Raw genomic sequence first — 15,982 nt, forward strand, 5'->3', positions numbered from 1 at the left:
TCTTATTTTTCTCCTCCTCCTCTCATTTCTGTGATCTCTTACTCAACCGCATCTTTGTGTTGGACAGTGTACCATTATATTCGTTCCTGCCTAGCATTGTGTTTACCAGCCACAAATGAGCTGGAAGCATCGTCTCTGGTCCTCACTCTCTCTCTCTTCACTTCACTCTCTCTGCCAGCCACAGCACAGTGGTCATTTCCTGCACTCCCATCCACTCTGGATGGCAGTAATCATAGCCGAGCTTTACACCCATATGGCAGGCCATCAGCCTCTTAAACGACGTTGCAACATCACTCAACGGTCATTTAATGAGAGCTTGACTCAGCAGCGTTATATTAAAGGTCCAAGCTCGCCCTCATGCTCTGGAAAATATTCAGATATCTTAGTTTATCTTTTCGCTGCTTTTCTGAGACCATTTGTGTGTAGAGGAACATGAACGCGATCGTCCTCAACTCACTTCGGCCTATTCCATGTCGAAACCTAACAACTTTAACTGCCATATTTGTGTTGTGAAGAGAAAAATGAAAACTTGGGTTAGGGTTTGATTCAATTTTACTTCACATTTTAATGTAATATTCAAAAGCCCTGTCCTTCAAAAAAAAATAGTGTAACAGAATGTCGTGCTTGCCTAAAGGGTAAAGGATGTTAAATTTATTCGATTAGCTTTTGTATCAAATCAACAAATATGATACATATAAAGAAATGCAAATGAAATAATGGATAAGGATCTCACTTGTGTTTTTCCACCAAATGATGAATGTGAATAAGAATGGCAGAAGTGATGTTTTCTCATATATTTTTATTGTATTTTGTTACAGAGTTTCACAGGTAGCTGAATGGAAGATGTTGAATTGTTGTGGTCTCATCATGTCCCAACATGTCTAGTGGTTTGAGTTTGATTACGGTGCTCATTTACGGTTAGTTTTGATCAGAAAGAGAAATCATCAAGTGTTTGAATTTGTCTTAGTTTGCCATGACTTCGGACTGGCATCCAAACACTGATTTGGATGGATTACAATTGCAACAGTAGAAGCTTTGTACCATTTGGCTTGGCCCTTGTGAAGGTTACTTAAGTTGTTATATAGCAACGATATCAATAACATGACCTACCACCATGTCTGCCACCCCTACAAACAGGCCCCAGTGTCTGCCTCTACATCAGTACCTGTGTTCACATCCTGTGCACAGCTGGTTTGAAGAAAATTTAAATTGTTGACATCAAGGCTTGTGTGATAAATATTCAACTAATTGGTAATTGGCTTCAGTTTTCTTTCTCAGATATGCTGGTCATATTATAAGCTATTAGTGGTAGTTGTGGTGAGTGTCTCTCTGGTGACTCTCCTCTGCACCTGCTCTCCCTATTTAACAGTAATGAGTAGTTTAAAGCTCCAGCATCTGGCCACACACGCGCACATACACGCGTGCACACACACACACACACACACACACACACACACTCTAACACATAGAAATGTTTCCAAACTGGTTATTTGGCATCATAGGTTTTAGTATTTTTTAGAAAACCAGAGGAGAATAAAAGACTTGTCACATGTGTGCAGTGAAGCAAGCATTACTCTAGTAAAGCTGTAGTTTGAATTTGCACTCAGTGGCCAGGTAGGAGGGACACCTAGCTAAAAGCAAGTCTTTGAACACTTACCTTCGTGAAGGGAGGATTTATCGCAGTACTGTGGTATTAAGCTTAGATTTAGCTAGGTAACTGGCCAGTAGCTGCATTTGACACGTGTGTCAAGAGCTGGCATGTAATTAGACTGTCACAGAGTATTAATGACTGTAATTATTTGATTCATAAGTTGCACTAGACAGAGCAGTTCGTGTACTGAACTGAACATCCTGTACTTAATACATGCCAGTCATGAATTGCTGTGAATTGTGTTAGGGTTAGGATTAGGGATGATAATGCTCTCTCTCTCTGTCTCTCTGGCTCCCTCTCCCTTGTAACACCACCCTGTTTTGTATTATATGTAATTCACAGGAGTCCACTGGCTAACAATTCATTGTGAGGACAATAATGTAAGCAGGGAGACCAGTCACTGGTTGGGACTCCATACAATGAATTCCCTGGGAATAGATGGGCTGTTACAATAAACCTTTCTCCAGCAGAATGAATGCAATAGCTCATTTTTCTGTTGCTTTCACAGTCATCTGGTGGAATCGTACTGCTGGAAGAAAAAGACGTTATAACATAAATAGAGAGCCGAGGCTTACACCAGTGATATTATGTTGGCAGAGTGATGCAGCTGCTAAGTGAAGTTACATTCAGAGGTGATAGGGGTCTCTCTGGTGTGCTGTTTGTGTTTATGTTGTGTACTACATGTCCCTCTGTAGTTTCACTTTATTTCTTCCAACTACATCAGTCAATAGCAGTATTACAGCATGGCCCCCTTCAGGGCCTTATTACCTGGACATTTTAAATCGTCAAGATCAGGGAAAGGTGCCTCAGTAGTGTATTGTTAACAGCATGGGAGGGCTTCTTTAGTACCTGCGTCTGATATATAAAGAGAATGCCATCAAAGGCAAGAATGCAGACTGCGAGTGCTATAGTTTATCAGGCCAAATGACAATTTATAATATATTTGAAATGTGTGTTTTATCTTGTATTTGATAACTTGTTTCCCTTTTGTATTTTGCTTTGTTTTTGTACAGCATCCCCACACAAGAAATTAGTTGCTTAATTGAGGATTTACAAGTCACTTCTAGCAATTTGCTAATAATTTGCTTTTTACTTCCCAAGTAAATCCTTTTCTTATGAAAGCTTGCTTACTTCAGGATTCTTAGTTTGCACTCAGGGTAATCTTGATGGATTCAAAGAAGATAAATTGCTATTAGGTGGGCAATTTGATTGGACTTCAGTCATATTATTGTTGGACTAAGAGTTAACTTCATCACACTTTCATTTTCTGTGGTAAATGTGCTCCTCAAACTAGCCAGTCATGAGGAGTATTTTTGGAGTGCTCTTACTGCACTGAAAAGGGTTGCTGCCATTGTTGTTTGTAACGTCTGTTCCCTGCACTGCTGCTCTTATTCCACTGAGACTAACTGTTTTTATTAGTTTGAAATTGTTCTTTTTTAGCTTGTCATTGCACAAGTTGGATTCACTCGGTGTAATTACCATTAAATTGAATACTTTTTATCAGTGCCTTTGAGTTATGCATGGAAGCAGTGGTATTTCCACATTAAATAATTAGCACGATGACACCTGAATAACATATCGTAGGATTTAAATTACCCAAACTGGACAGCGATCTGCACCTGCTCGCTTTTGGCTGCCCACTCTTATCTTCCAACCACTTGACCTACCAGAAATGTTCAAATGAAGCTGTAGATTCATTTCTACTTTGCAACGAGTTTATTGTTGTTGCTTACCTTGATAAATAATCCAACACTTACAATTAGCACTACAAGCACTTAATTGCTTCAACACAGCAGTTGGGAATAAGCAATCCTTTCTTGCACTTTGTATTTGTTGTTTTTTGTCTGTGTGTGCCCACTCAGAGATGCCAAGTGAAATATACAATTACTATGCTTGTGTGAAAACCACATTGTAGCCAGCAATCAGCGCAAACACAAGGTTTTAACAAGAGTCTAATGGCCTAGGTAAAAAAAAAAAGAAATGAAAAAAAAAGAAGTATTATGTACTTACAGGTAGTTTTCTTCATAATAATTGAGTAAAGCACCATAGTTCACGTTGTTTTGTAGCCACAACAAGTGCAGTGCCTATATAAAGTTCTGTATGCATTACCATCCTCCTTTCCCCTTTTATTTTGCTATAGTTGTGCCCAGTGTTGTATTGATTAACTCTGAATGATGTGTATTTTTGGGATGTTGTTGCAGTGGGTATCAGTGCTGTCAGATTTCCAGCGGAGGGAAACAGTTTGGGGCTTTATGCCAGGAAAACCCAGCCAACCCCTGGCCCTGCACCTCGGGGACTACAACCTGGACGGCTTCCCTGATGCCCTGGTGGTCCTCCGCAACACCAGTGGCAGGTAGGAGAACAAACACTCTCAGCTACAGTCCAATTATTGACATTTAGCCTTTTAAATGTGCACACCAAGCTGGCCAGGTGTTCAGAAGAAAAACTGCTTGTTAAAGAGTAAGATTTGTAGATAATGTTTTTGATAATGTCTAGTAGATGAATGAGATACTGCTGAAATTAAACTAATCCCTACTTGGAAGCGGTCCTTTGGAATCCTTTCAAGTAGGTCCCTGAACTCCACTCCAACTAATCATTTCAGTACTATGCTTCACTTCATGAGCCGTCAGTGCAGAGGCACGCAGCTTTAGTGTGTCTACATCCAGGGGCTGCAAATGTAGCACACAGCTCTGCACAAATGGTGTGCTAGTAAAAGAGTCGATGTCATGAGAATCATAGATTTCATGCAAATGTATATCCTCTCAATCCTGATGAACACTCACTTCATTTGTTCCCCACATTCCAATTTGTCATGTAACATTCCCCATTTTGATGAGATTATACTAACTATAGTATGCCAGCACAACATAAAGTGAAATTGATTGGAGCCTAATAACTCAAGATGCATATTTAAAAGGCTTATGTAAATCTGTTTAGCTTTCAAACCTATAAATGTTGGGTTTTTTTAAGATGCCACATGGAGGATGGATTTAGTCATTAAATAACTGTGAAATTACTTTACTTGCATTGACATGGTCTCATGCTGGGAAGAGAGAACGTCTTCATATTGATGCACAAACAGTAGTCTCATTGATGTGTTATGTTTCAGTTCACAGTCACGCTTGTGTTTTTTGCAAACTAAAAGCTATTAAGTCAGATTGACTGATCAGATCAAACGAAGTCGAGCAGGAACATTCACATGTAATCGTTTTCTTTATACAAAGCCGACTTTTTTCACATATACATTTTAATACTGATACAGTGATTTTTAAGATTACATACTTCTGAAGAACAGTTCTCATTATCATACCCAAAGAACAGCAGTATATTCGAAGTCGTTTTCAAAAGTAGTTAAATCTTCTCGTTAATAAATCATAAGATATCAGCCGAAGCATAAATTAGGCATAAATTAATGTGATTGCAGACATTTTGACATTCATGAAACGGAGCAAAACTGTCCTTGTCTGCAGGGTGTAGAGTTTTAAAATGATTTGCATTGAGCAATAGGAATATGTGACATTGCACTATAATGAAGAAGTGATTACCATCCAGTTTATGAAAGCACAGACTGAGAGAGAGGACAGCTAAGGTGAGTGTGTTCTTCAGCTTACAGTCATGGCGACTGATAAGACAGCCCTTTAAAAATCACTACGGCATGTGCTTGGACGTAAGCACCATGGACACCAGGATGTGGATGTGTGTTTGTTGAAGGACCAATGTGGATTATCTGGCCTCAGAGATGGAGATAAGATAGCTGAAGGGGTCAGGGCTGGGATTGTCTATGCATACTGATTGTCGTGTGTGTGTGTGTGCGTGTCTGTGCACGTGTGTGTTTGTGTGTGTGTGTCTGTGCACGCCCGTGTGTGTGTGCGTGTGTGTGTGTTTGTTCTTTCATGTTTGTTTGAGTGCTTGTTGTGTTGGAAATAGTATGATGTTGGGTAGGAGCTTCAAAAGACTCACACACGTACATTTGAAGCCTACTTTCTGTCGAGGCTGGATATAATCACCAGTAAGTCCTGTCGGGCTTAACCCTTTGCAGTCACCCTCATCTAGAAGTGACTTCTGTCTCAACAGCTCTAATCACACAAGCTCGAGCTTCTCTCCTTTTCCTCTCCCTTCATCCATTTCTTTCTCATTTTAAGCCCGAGCATCGTAATCCTCCTATCCAACCCACACAGTAACATTTTAAACCACATCATCAGCATATAGAGGATGGGGATGGAGGTCAGGGTGGTAAGAAAGAAAGAACGGTTCAAAGATTGGAGAAGTCTTAAGATATCTTCCACTCTGAATCCCTGAACCTGTAAAAATGAGGGCTTCTAATAATTACATAACATAAAGGCACATCCAGTGGTTGTGATCCCAGAAGTCAATACATAAATAAATTCATGGTAATTCTGAACTACATTTATTCTATTCAGTAAAAGCACCGGCTTTCAGAGGGCATCTTGAGTGATAGGGTGTGCTTGTTTTTGTTTTTGCTCAGACATTTTATCAAATCATCCTCTGCTTTGGATTCAGCGACTTTTTGCAGTGTATCCTGCATTGTGCATCACTTCATCTGTAATTTCCTTCTAACCAAATGTTCTCTGCTTACCAAATATTTGTACAGCCCACAGCTGATCTATTTTAACTCCCACACCCTCTCCATCCCTCTCTTTCTCTCTTTTTCTTCCCTCTCTGCCACCCTCTCTTCATCCCTTCTTCTTCCTTCCAAGTGGATATTTATAGCCGCTTTTCACATAAAAGTCCTGCCAGTCCGCCTCACTCCTCCTCCCAGCAAAATGAACATAGATCTAAGTGTTCAAAGTAGGAAGACTGAAGGAGTGGAGGGTGTGAGATGAGAGTAATCTGGTGGAATCAATCGAACAATGAGCTGACGGAGGGACGGTTAGGAAAAAATAGAGTTGGGAGGTCTTTTATGAATGCAGGAGGTCATTTTGTGGGAGAGCTCAGGTTGGACATGCTGCTAGAGGTCTCTCAAACCAAACACAGGACTTAAATACTCTGGGATCAGGAAGATGTTTTTCTTCATGGTCAAGCAACCTCCAGTGCTGATGAAAACATATATGTAGTGATTCAGGCTGAAATGTAATAGCAGTGTTAAACTTGGGTTCATTTTTTGATTAGTCCTGATACTGATTTCCTTCCTCACTGTCTGACTCTCTTCCAGAAGTTATAGCGAAAGGCAATCAAATGAAAGGTCCTATTATCTCGGATTAAAACTGTTGGAAATGTTTAGTCTAATGTAAGTATGTAATGTATGTAATAAAAAAAGATAGTTTTAGACATTGAAATGCAGAATGAAATGCAGAATGTGACCTATCTTTAAATAAGATGTGTGGCATCTGCATGATACTGCTGTATTTGAAGATGTGATAATATCATTTAGTCAACAATATGCCCAGTTTCTGCTAATTGGTTCTGGCTATGGAGGCAGACTTAAAAAAAGAAAGTCGACATCCTTCTACACAACCGCAACCTCCAGCCCTTTTTTTCCTCAAGTGTTCAAAGGACACATGAACAGCCGAGGGTCTCTCCCAGCGCCTGCAGCACTACAGGGAGGCGTCCAAGAGACATCGCCGGATGTTCCCTGTGTCTGTAAGAGTGATCTGAGACATTCTGCAAGGGAAACTCATTTCAGCTGTGATCTCATTCTTTCAGCCAATACACCATAGGAGAACATTGGAAAATACATTGATTTGTAAATTGAAAGCTCAATTCCATCCTCCACCACCTGTCAGCGATGCTCTGTCTTACCTTGTTCACTCATTCAGACATGGTGTGGACTTGGTCCAGCAAATAATGGAAGAACCCGTTAATCCTTAAGGAGAAGAGGATTTTGTCTTCAGTCACTGTTAATGACAGTGATTGTAGTCTCAGTTTTGATGCACATAATATCAGTCTTACTTTCAGCGTGTATTTACATACAAGTATACACTTCTACCAGAGGAAATTAAAATGTTTGTTGTATAATCACCTACAACAAAGAATCATCTTGTTTTAGTCTTGTTTAGTATATATTGTATATATATATATATATATATATATATATATATATATATATATATATATATATATATATATATATATATATATATATATATATATATAGTAACCCAGAAGAGACAAACCAAACGCTGTCTCAAGAGAGGACAGTTTTTTGCAGTATAACAGCCACTGAGGTGGAGGGTGAGACGAGGGGTATTCAGTTGATTGCAATCTGCAACCACATCATTAGATGTCACTAAATCCCACACACTGGACCTTTAACTTGGAATTCCTATTGATTAAATCTGAAGTTTTAATTTCTTTAAGTGGCACACTGTCACTCCAACTACCCAGCTGTTCTTTTCATTAAATAATTGCTGTTGTTGCTGTCAGATGGGTCTGTCACATCATTTAATGATGTGTGACATTAATTGTACTGCAAGTGATGCACTATTGGATGCTATCAGTCAGCAGTAAGTCATATTAATACAAATAGTTTTGTCTTATCTGAAGTTATAGATGATGTCATCAACATTAAACTATTGAGCTGTTACACCGTTCTGGAAAACATATAAATATGCTGGTCTATTTAACAGACACGTTAGGGGAATAGCTCATCCATTTGCAGACTGTTTCGGAAACAGTCATTAATAACTACAAGACAGATTGAGGGTGTGTGTGCATGTGTGCGCTGGCGTGTCCATGTGTGTTTATGTTTGCATGTTAGTCCAGTGTGTAATTTCCAGCGGCAGCTCCTAAAACTACACTCCTCAGGGTGCACGTTATATCCAGGTCACAGGACAGACGGTCCCTCCAGACTCTGTCTGTCTCTCTCTTCCTCTGTCTTGCACACACACGCTTACTTGCTCACACAGATCAACATTGTTAAACCACAACACAGAATACGAGGCTGGTGCACCCCGCTGAAAGGAGATCCTGAAGGTGTTCTGGTGTTTGAAGAAAGGCGAGCAGTCGGGGTTTTGGGGAGACAAAAGGCGACACAATGAAAGAGGCTAAGATACAGACATGCACAAAAAGAAAAGTAATGTGGAACTAGAGAAGGAGTGATTTTCCTTCCCTTTTGTTATTTCAGTGGCAGAAACTTTCGGCAGGAAGTCTGATGATGAAGTGTAGTTCTTTCAGGTGCAGATGTCACAGCTTGAAACAGCACAGCATACACTCCTGTACCGTGTATCACGTTCTTATCCCTCCCTCTCCCGGCAGGCTGAATATTCATGTTCTTTTTTGCCAGTTTTATTTTCCCTACTGCCTCCTGTTAAATAAAACAGATTTTATGGCCTTACTACTTAGTTGAAGTTTGCCATACACAAAGAGAGCAGTGTCATTTATGCTATTCAGTAGGTTGCAGATGCCACATTTGAAGAAAGCCATAGAAAGGGACTTAAATCTTCATCCAGGAAGGCTGCATTAATGCAGCAATTATGATCATAGTTATTTAGTTAAATACCCATTTTGTAATATTGATCATTACTCACAGATACTATTAAAATGTCTCAATACAATTATCATACATTCCTAATCCTTCAATTAAATCTCAATCTAAAATTGTCCAGTGACCCGAGATGGCATTGTTGCTACATCTTGCAGAACAGCACATTTAACATTAATTTCAATAAAATTGGATGATGGAAATGGAAATAGTATTTTTAATATTAGATTAGTACTGTGATATTGGATTAGCAGCGTTTCTGCCTTGCTGCATTACTGAAAACCATTCGTAAAGTGATTGTTTAGAGAGAAGAAGAGCATGAATCACCTGTCTGATCGCCTCTCATCCTCCAATCTCTACTCCATGATGAATTGCAGCCCACAAGCAATAGAAACTCATACAATAGAACAAAGTGGAACTTCAGCCCATATTAAAGTTAAGATATCTAGAAGACAACAGTTTTGTGCAGCAGTGTTCTGCATTAAATAATGGATTTTCATGTGTGTAGCTGTAGCTGCAGGTTAAGTAGGTTGGGTGAACTCCCTCAACGGGACAGTATAGTGACGGCAGTACTGAAATAATTGAGGCCCTGTCCACTTCTACATGGGTATTTCTAAACTAAGTTTTTCTATGCAGCTTGGCCTTTTTCTACACAAATAAAGAGCATTTTAGGTCACAGAAAACTGAGCTTTTTGAAAACTCCTTGGTAAAGGTTTTCAGAAATGTCATTTTCGACTGGACAGACAAGATTTTTGGAAACAATGCACATATTTATGAGTGTTTGAGGCATCGTTGGTGAATGTGAACTTGAAGTAGATGTTGGCATATATGAGATTGTAAAGTGACAGTATGGATGTTTGAAGTTTTATTTAGAAAGACTCAATGGACATTTGTGATACAATGATGGAAAAGACTCGGCCTAAGATGGTTATCAATTGGTTCTCTCTTAAAGAAAAAGGTTGTAATATACAGAATTGCTGCCATTTGTTTTATTTAATAGGCTATGTTATATTTTCAAATAATATTATCATACATTTCAATATAAAAGCTTAAGCCACAGGACTGGGATAATGTGCGGTGAGGCAGTGAAGTAGAATTATTATTAGAACCCTCCGTCAGAGACTTACTTGCTCCTGTCTGCCCCAGACCTTTATCTTCGTCGTCTGTGATTAGTAACCAAGCAAGTAATTTGCATTCATGGTAGTACATTATACCTTCAGCAAGTACACTGTACCTTTAGCTGGCCTGTAGCAGCGACCTGTAGCAGCCCCAAATGCGTATCAGTTGTTAATGATGCATACATTATATATTTTTTTTCTATAACTGTTGCTGTAGAGCACAGTGTCTCACGGTGAAGCCAGATTTCACCTTTCATACCCATTACTCTTTGATCTACTTACTGCTGCAGCTTCAACTATACTTTGTTTTCATGTTCCCATCATCAGCATGCAAATTACCAGTAAGAAGCTCTGACAAGTGTCAAAGCTTTAGATGAAAAGTGACATACGGTTGTAATTATTGAGAATTTACCACCTGCTGCTAGTGTAGATTTCCAAGCGGACATCCATGTGTATGTGTGTGCGTGTGTGTGTGTGTGTGTGTGTGTGTGTGTGTGTGTGTGTGTGTGTGTCTGTGTGTCTGTGTGTGTGTGTGTGTGTGTGTGTGTGGTATAGATTGTATGTGTTAGCCTCCAGGCCTTATAGAATGGGATTATCCCCAGTGGTAATCATGTTTTTTTTTGTTTTTTTTTCTTCACTTCAGTGTGTCACATCCATGCACTGATTAAAAGGCACATAGGTCAGCTTAAATGTGTGATCTGCCTGAAGCACTTGAAAATGATTATGTGTGCATGTGTCTCGTGCACATCAGCATGTGTTCCTCGAGCTGCGACAAAAAAACAGCAGGCTGATCACCTTCCAGGCAGCCTCCCTTTCAGCCAGATCAGCAGTACCCCACATCTAAGGCTTGTGGGAAGTCAAAGCCGTCATCATTCACTGTGACCTTTAACCTCAGCAGATGACCACAGCTCAGATGAGAACTACAGATTACAAGAGGCAGCAGACATGTGATTGCCCATCGAGGCACATACACACATGGATGGTGGTTTAGCACCCTTGTACTCGGAGTCCACTGAGTCCTCTGTTCATTTCTCAGGAAATCTTCAGCACTTTACCCTCACACTAAAAAGATGACTCATTATTAGTGTTAATGAGACTGTGAGAGCTTTTTATTCATACAACATTATGGTTAACAATTAATAATTTGACTTCCTGTGCATTTATTGCTTTTGCCTCAGGGTATACCAGCATGTTTTAACCCAGCTTCCATCCCAAAGTCTCTGCCCTCCTTCAGACATCACAGTCATTTCACATCAGATGAAACTGATCCATTTTGAAGAATTCTGAAATTTACAAATGTGTCTTCCTTATGGCCATGAATCAAGCAGCTAAAAAAACTGAAAGTTTAACTTTCAGTCAGCTTCCTGTTTGCTGCAACAGATACTTGTCACCACCATCTTTTACTGTGGAAAGAATAATTGATTAATTTCATGCTTGTCTTACTTTATTCCGGGACCGCCTCGTCATCTCTAAATAGCTGAATAATTAAAAGTCATTAATAATGTATAACTTACTAAAGAGAACTATATTTCTTTTCTAATATTGCTTTAAAAAAGTCATCTTTATCCCCCAAGATGGTTAATATTTTGTCCATGTGGATCATGCTGTACATAAAGTGGAGAATTTGTTATAGTTTTGGAAATGCTTTCATTGTTCTTTTCGTCTGTTTCCCAAACATTGATGTGATTACACTGGAATCACTGACCCCTTAATATGTATTTGTTCATAATTTTCCACGATAGTGGCTGGAGCAGAAAATATAATGTATCAGTTGCCATTTGTATACAAATGTATTAAGTTTATTTTAGGATCCAAATAACTCCTTTATTCATTACTGCATTCATTAATTAGTTCATCTTGACAGTTGTAGACTGACTATAGACTGTCGCCATGAATGAAGCCTATTAGAATCAATTAAAATGTAATTGTTTTCTTCAGTCTAAAATAAAATGGAAACTGAAAGAACATAGGATCATATTTCTCCAGGATAATCTAGGTCTTACTGAGGAAGCTGCTTCACCTCTGTTGTGGATTACCATGAACAGAAACCACAGTTCAGGGTGAGTTCAGGAGACTTTGTCTGACAGACTTTATATTAAACAGATGGCATAATTATTCCCACTTGCTCAGATACTTTCATAAACTGGATGATAAATATATACTGTCAGTGTCTTTGTGGATTAAAAGGGGTATAGAGTTTGTGTGCTGTTTCCAAATCAGCACTGATTTACATAAACAAGACTGCTACACTGTCAGCATTTAATAATGACACAACAATTAATTTGCTTTACAGAGAATCCTGTTTTATGTCAGTGTAAGTATTTAGGATGTGTGTTTTGTAATTATTACTTTTGCATAAGGAATACTTCTATCAGGGAATGTGCTCCTCTCCACCCACACTGTGTGTGTAGGTGTTGAGGTCCACAGGTATCTGCTACATCTTTTGTTTGCTTGTGTCAATATTTCCAGGCTATTCATAGGTGCACCGCGGACATGTTTACAACAGTTAGCTCTTCCACTGATGATGTGCTTATGCTGTTGTGAAAATGCTCAATTCTCCCCCTATAATGAACTGTGGTGTATTTTTTTGTTTCTGTTAAAGTGAAGAGCATTGCGTGGGCAGCAGGTAGCTGTGCTTACTGTTTCCCTCTGCTCTTTTAGCTGTGACAAGCTGATGTCAGAGTGGAACTACTGACCTGGCCTTGAATCCATCTGAGTGCTTTTAGAGTTAAATGTTACCTATTGCACACACACACACACACATTCTGACTGTTGGAAGTGAAGTCAACCACAGTAAGGAAAACAGTTTCTGGTTTGAGCAGAAGTGAATTTTTTATAATGTAGGGGTTTCTCTGTTGTTTGAAAAACTGGCATTTCTGTCTGATATGGATCCGTGCAAAACCATGACTCTAGCAGGAAGCGTTTGCTATTTAATTGTGACAGAACACAACTTTTGACTGGCAGATGTTGTGATGCTTGCGAATATTCTGCAGGCACATTTCTGCTGTGCTCAAAAGGATTCTTCTGTTATATACAGTATTCATGAGATTCATAAAAACATACACTACCAAGTGACATAACCAGCCCAAAAAAGTATAATGCCACAGGCAGTGCTTCTTGTTAAAGATTTACTGTTATGAATTCTCCTTTTTAAAAGCATTTTGGCAAGTATGAATATATTTTCTCTGCAAGTTTTACGAAAACTGCACAGAGACGCATCGGCAAAACAGTTGAGCCGGATATTGACCATCTGCCCGCTCTCTCATTGTAAGGATAGAGACACGCAGGGGAGCCATCAGCTTGTGCACATTTCCCTGGTCTCATTCTCTCCCTCATTTTGGACATCAAAGCCATAGTGTTTCGCTATATGCCATCAGAGATGCTCTCTCCATGGGAACGCACAACTGTTGCCAACATTTAGCATAATGATAATGGCCCCTTCTTTGTCCACCCATTTACTTTGAAAATGTATTAAATCTTTCTTTTTAAGGTTTTAGGGCTCTGAGCAAGGCCACCTTAATGCACGGGCTTACCTGGGCTGAAGCCCAGGGGCCTCCAGAGTTCAGGAGCCTCCCATATTCAGGTTAATTGATTCTTCCCGGGCTGCGCCGCCACTGTAAACAAATGTACCCCACTCGCAAATTTGCGATGACGTCACACACACAAGCTGCTGCAGGGCAGAGGTGAGCTGAGCTCACTTTTAATTTTGACGGGACGACATTTCTCCACAGCTCATCACATTAAAAATCACATCACATCAAAATTAAAAGTCTGGCTGCATTTCACAAAGAAGGACGACACCTCGGGATCGTCACCTGTAATACCTGTAAGAGGGATCTGTGCGCCAAAGGCGGCAATACAACTAATATGTCCACACAACACAGCATCATACTCCAGCAATGCCGTGTGTTTGATGCACTTAGCCGCACCAGTGCTAGCACTAGCACAGCTGGTAAAATTAAACAACTGGCCAATGTCATTTTACTCATTTGAGTAGGGCCTACAACACCTCTCAGCCCCGGGGCCTAACATTAGGTTCAGGCGGCCCTGGCTCTGAGGGATTGGGCACGAGAGGATCTTGCACATATATCAAATGTGTTGCATTTGAGGGAATGTGTTTGCATTGGTGTGCGTGTAACGTAATGTCTGTGGAGGATGCTGCGTGAAGACAAGGAGGGAGAGCTCACTAAAAGCATGAAAACCTAACCTCCTCAGTTCTTGACTGTTATTAGCTGCCTGAAGTGATTTTCTTAGGACAAATTCAACCATTCAACCTCAGTAGACATTGTGTAGAATAATTACGGTCTTAAAAACCCCTTAAAAGTCAGCAAAATCCCCAGATATTAGTGTAATAAGCCCATGTTGCTTTTATTCTTGCATAATTACTTTCATTCTTTCTTTCTTCCCATTTGTGAGAGTAAAGTAAAATAGCAGTGAATAGAGCTGTTTGAAGAAACGGAACAAGAGATTATGCTATCCTCAATTTATATGCGTTGTGTGCTGTAGTATGCAGGTCATATAGTATGTGTGGGTGTCTTATGTCGTTTTGACATATTGTCATTTTTTGCAGAGCGCTCGACATGACTTGGTTTTTCTACCAAGTATTTTTCCTCAGTTTTGTTTCCCACTGGTAGTACCCTGACAACATAGGCAGGATTCTTTATGTGATCGCCCCCCTTCACTCTTCCAGGAGTTGGGAAAACAACACACAAGAACTTAACTCGAGTCTTAAGAAGCGGCTGGCTTTATTCAGTGACAAACTGTAACCTACACAGAACATTTACTAACAAATTCAATGCTTTTTTTCTCAGCTCGCATTCAGCGTCACTCTCTGGTATTCTCTCTTACTCAACCACAGACTCAAACACACAGGAGCTACAGTGCGCTACTCTTATAAACAGAGGATATTGAAGGGATGGTGTTCTTGATACATCTCCACTTCATCAATAGTCCGCGACAGGGTTTTGTGGGCTACCATTTTTTTAAAATCTGGGACAAGTGTATAATAAAATCGCGGTTGCTTTTAATGGTAGCTTGGCAATATAAAAATGCTGGGATTGTACATGATGTCCCGTGTCTGAGATTCTAGTGTAGCGTAGGGAATTCTCTGACCAATCAATGAGTCTGCAGTGATTTCACATCAACTTTTAGCGTCACCTCAGCTACCTGGACCCTCTACCAAGGTGATACCAAAAAGGTATCAGGAATACTCGTTCTATGCAGCGCAAGAAAGACTTTGGCCCTTGACTCATGCCTTCAGGTAGATTATTAGCTACAACCTCTAAATGTTGTCACTCTTATTCTTCAAACTAATTAGATGTTTTGTTCAGAAATATTGCAGACAAAGTTCATGTTCTACTACTCACCCTCAATCACAGCGAGGGTTCTGGCATCATCCATCACAGTTGATGCTGATAGTCATCGACTATTAAACCCTGTACTCTTATAGCAATGAGATTTTTAATGGTTGCCCACCTGAGAGCACAGACAGGTAGTATAATCCCTTAAAGTTGCTGTAGGCAGTAGTTGTTGAAGTTTGTTACATGTGGGAGAGAAATGAATAGAAAGTTTTTTACGTCTGCACGTCTCCACGTCCCATTATTTATTGTCTTATTAAACCTGGCTTGTTAGGCAAGCCCAGGTGCTTTCTCGTTGGCAGCATGATTTTCATCTGGGTTACTGTTAGTATGTCTCTCAATCATGCTGTTGGCGTTTGCATTTTCTAAGCTTAGCTTCCTCAGTATAGCTAATTGACTTGCTCTGTTTCCAACT

The 15,982-nt window shown here is 39.8% G+C and overlaps 1 protein-coding gene across 1 annotated transcript in view; it reads left to right on the forward strand.

The window, feature by feature from the left end:
• Positions 1–15,982, forward strand: part of itfg1 (integrin alpha FG-GAP repeat containing 1) — a 138,183-nt gene that overhangs the window by 58,515 nt on the left and 63,686 nt on the right. The window contains exon 10 of the mRNA XM_037094518.1: positions 3,853–4,004. Coding sequence (XP_036950413.1) covers positions 3,853–4,004 — 152 coding nt within the window. The remainder of the gene's footprint in view (positions 1–3,852; positions 4,005–15,982) is intronic.

This window comes from Acanthopagrus latus, chromosome 4 (genome assembly GCF_904848185.1).
Source record: "Acanthopagrus latus isolate v.2019 chromosome 4, fAcaLat1.1, whole genome shotgun sequence".
Taxonomy (NCBI): Eukaryota; Metazoa; Chordata; class Actinopteri; order Spariformes; family Sparidae; genus Acanthopagrus; species Acanthopagrus latus.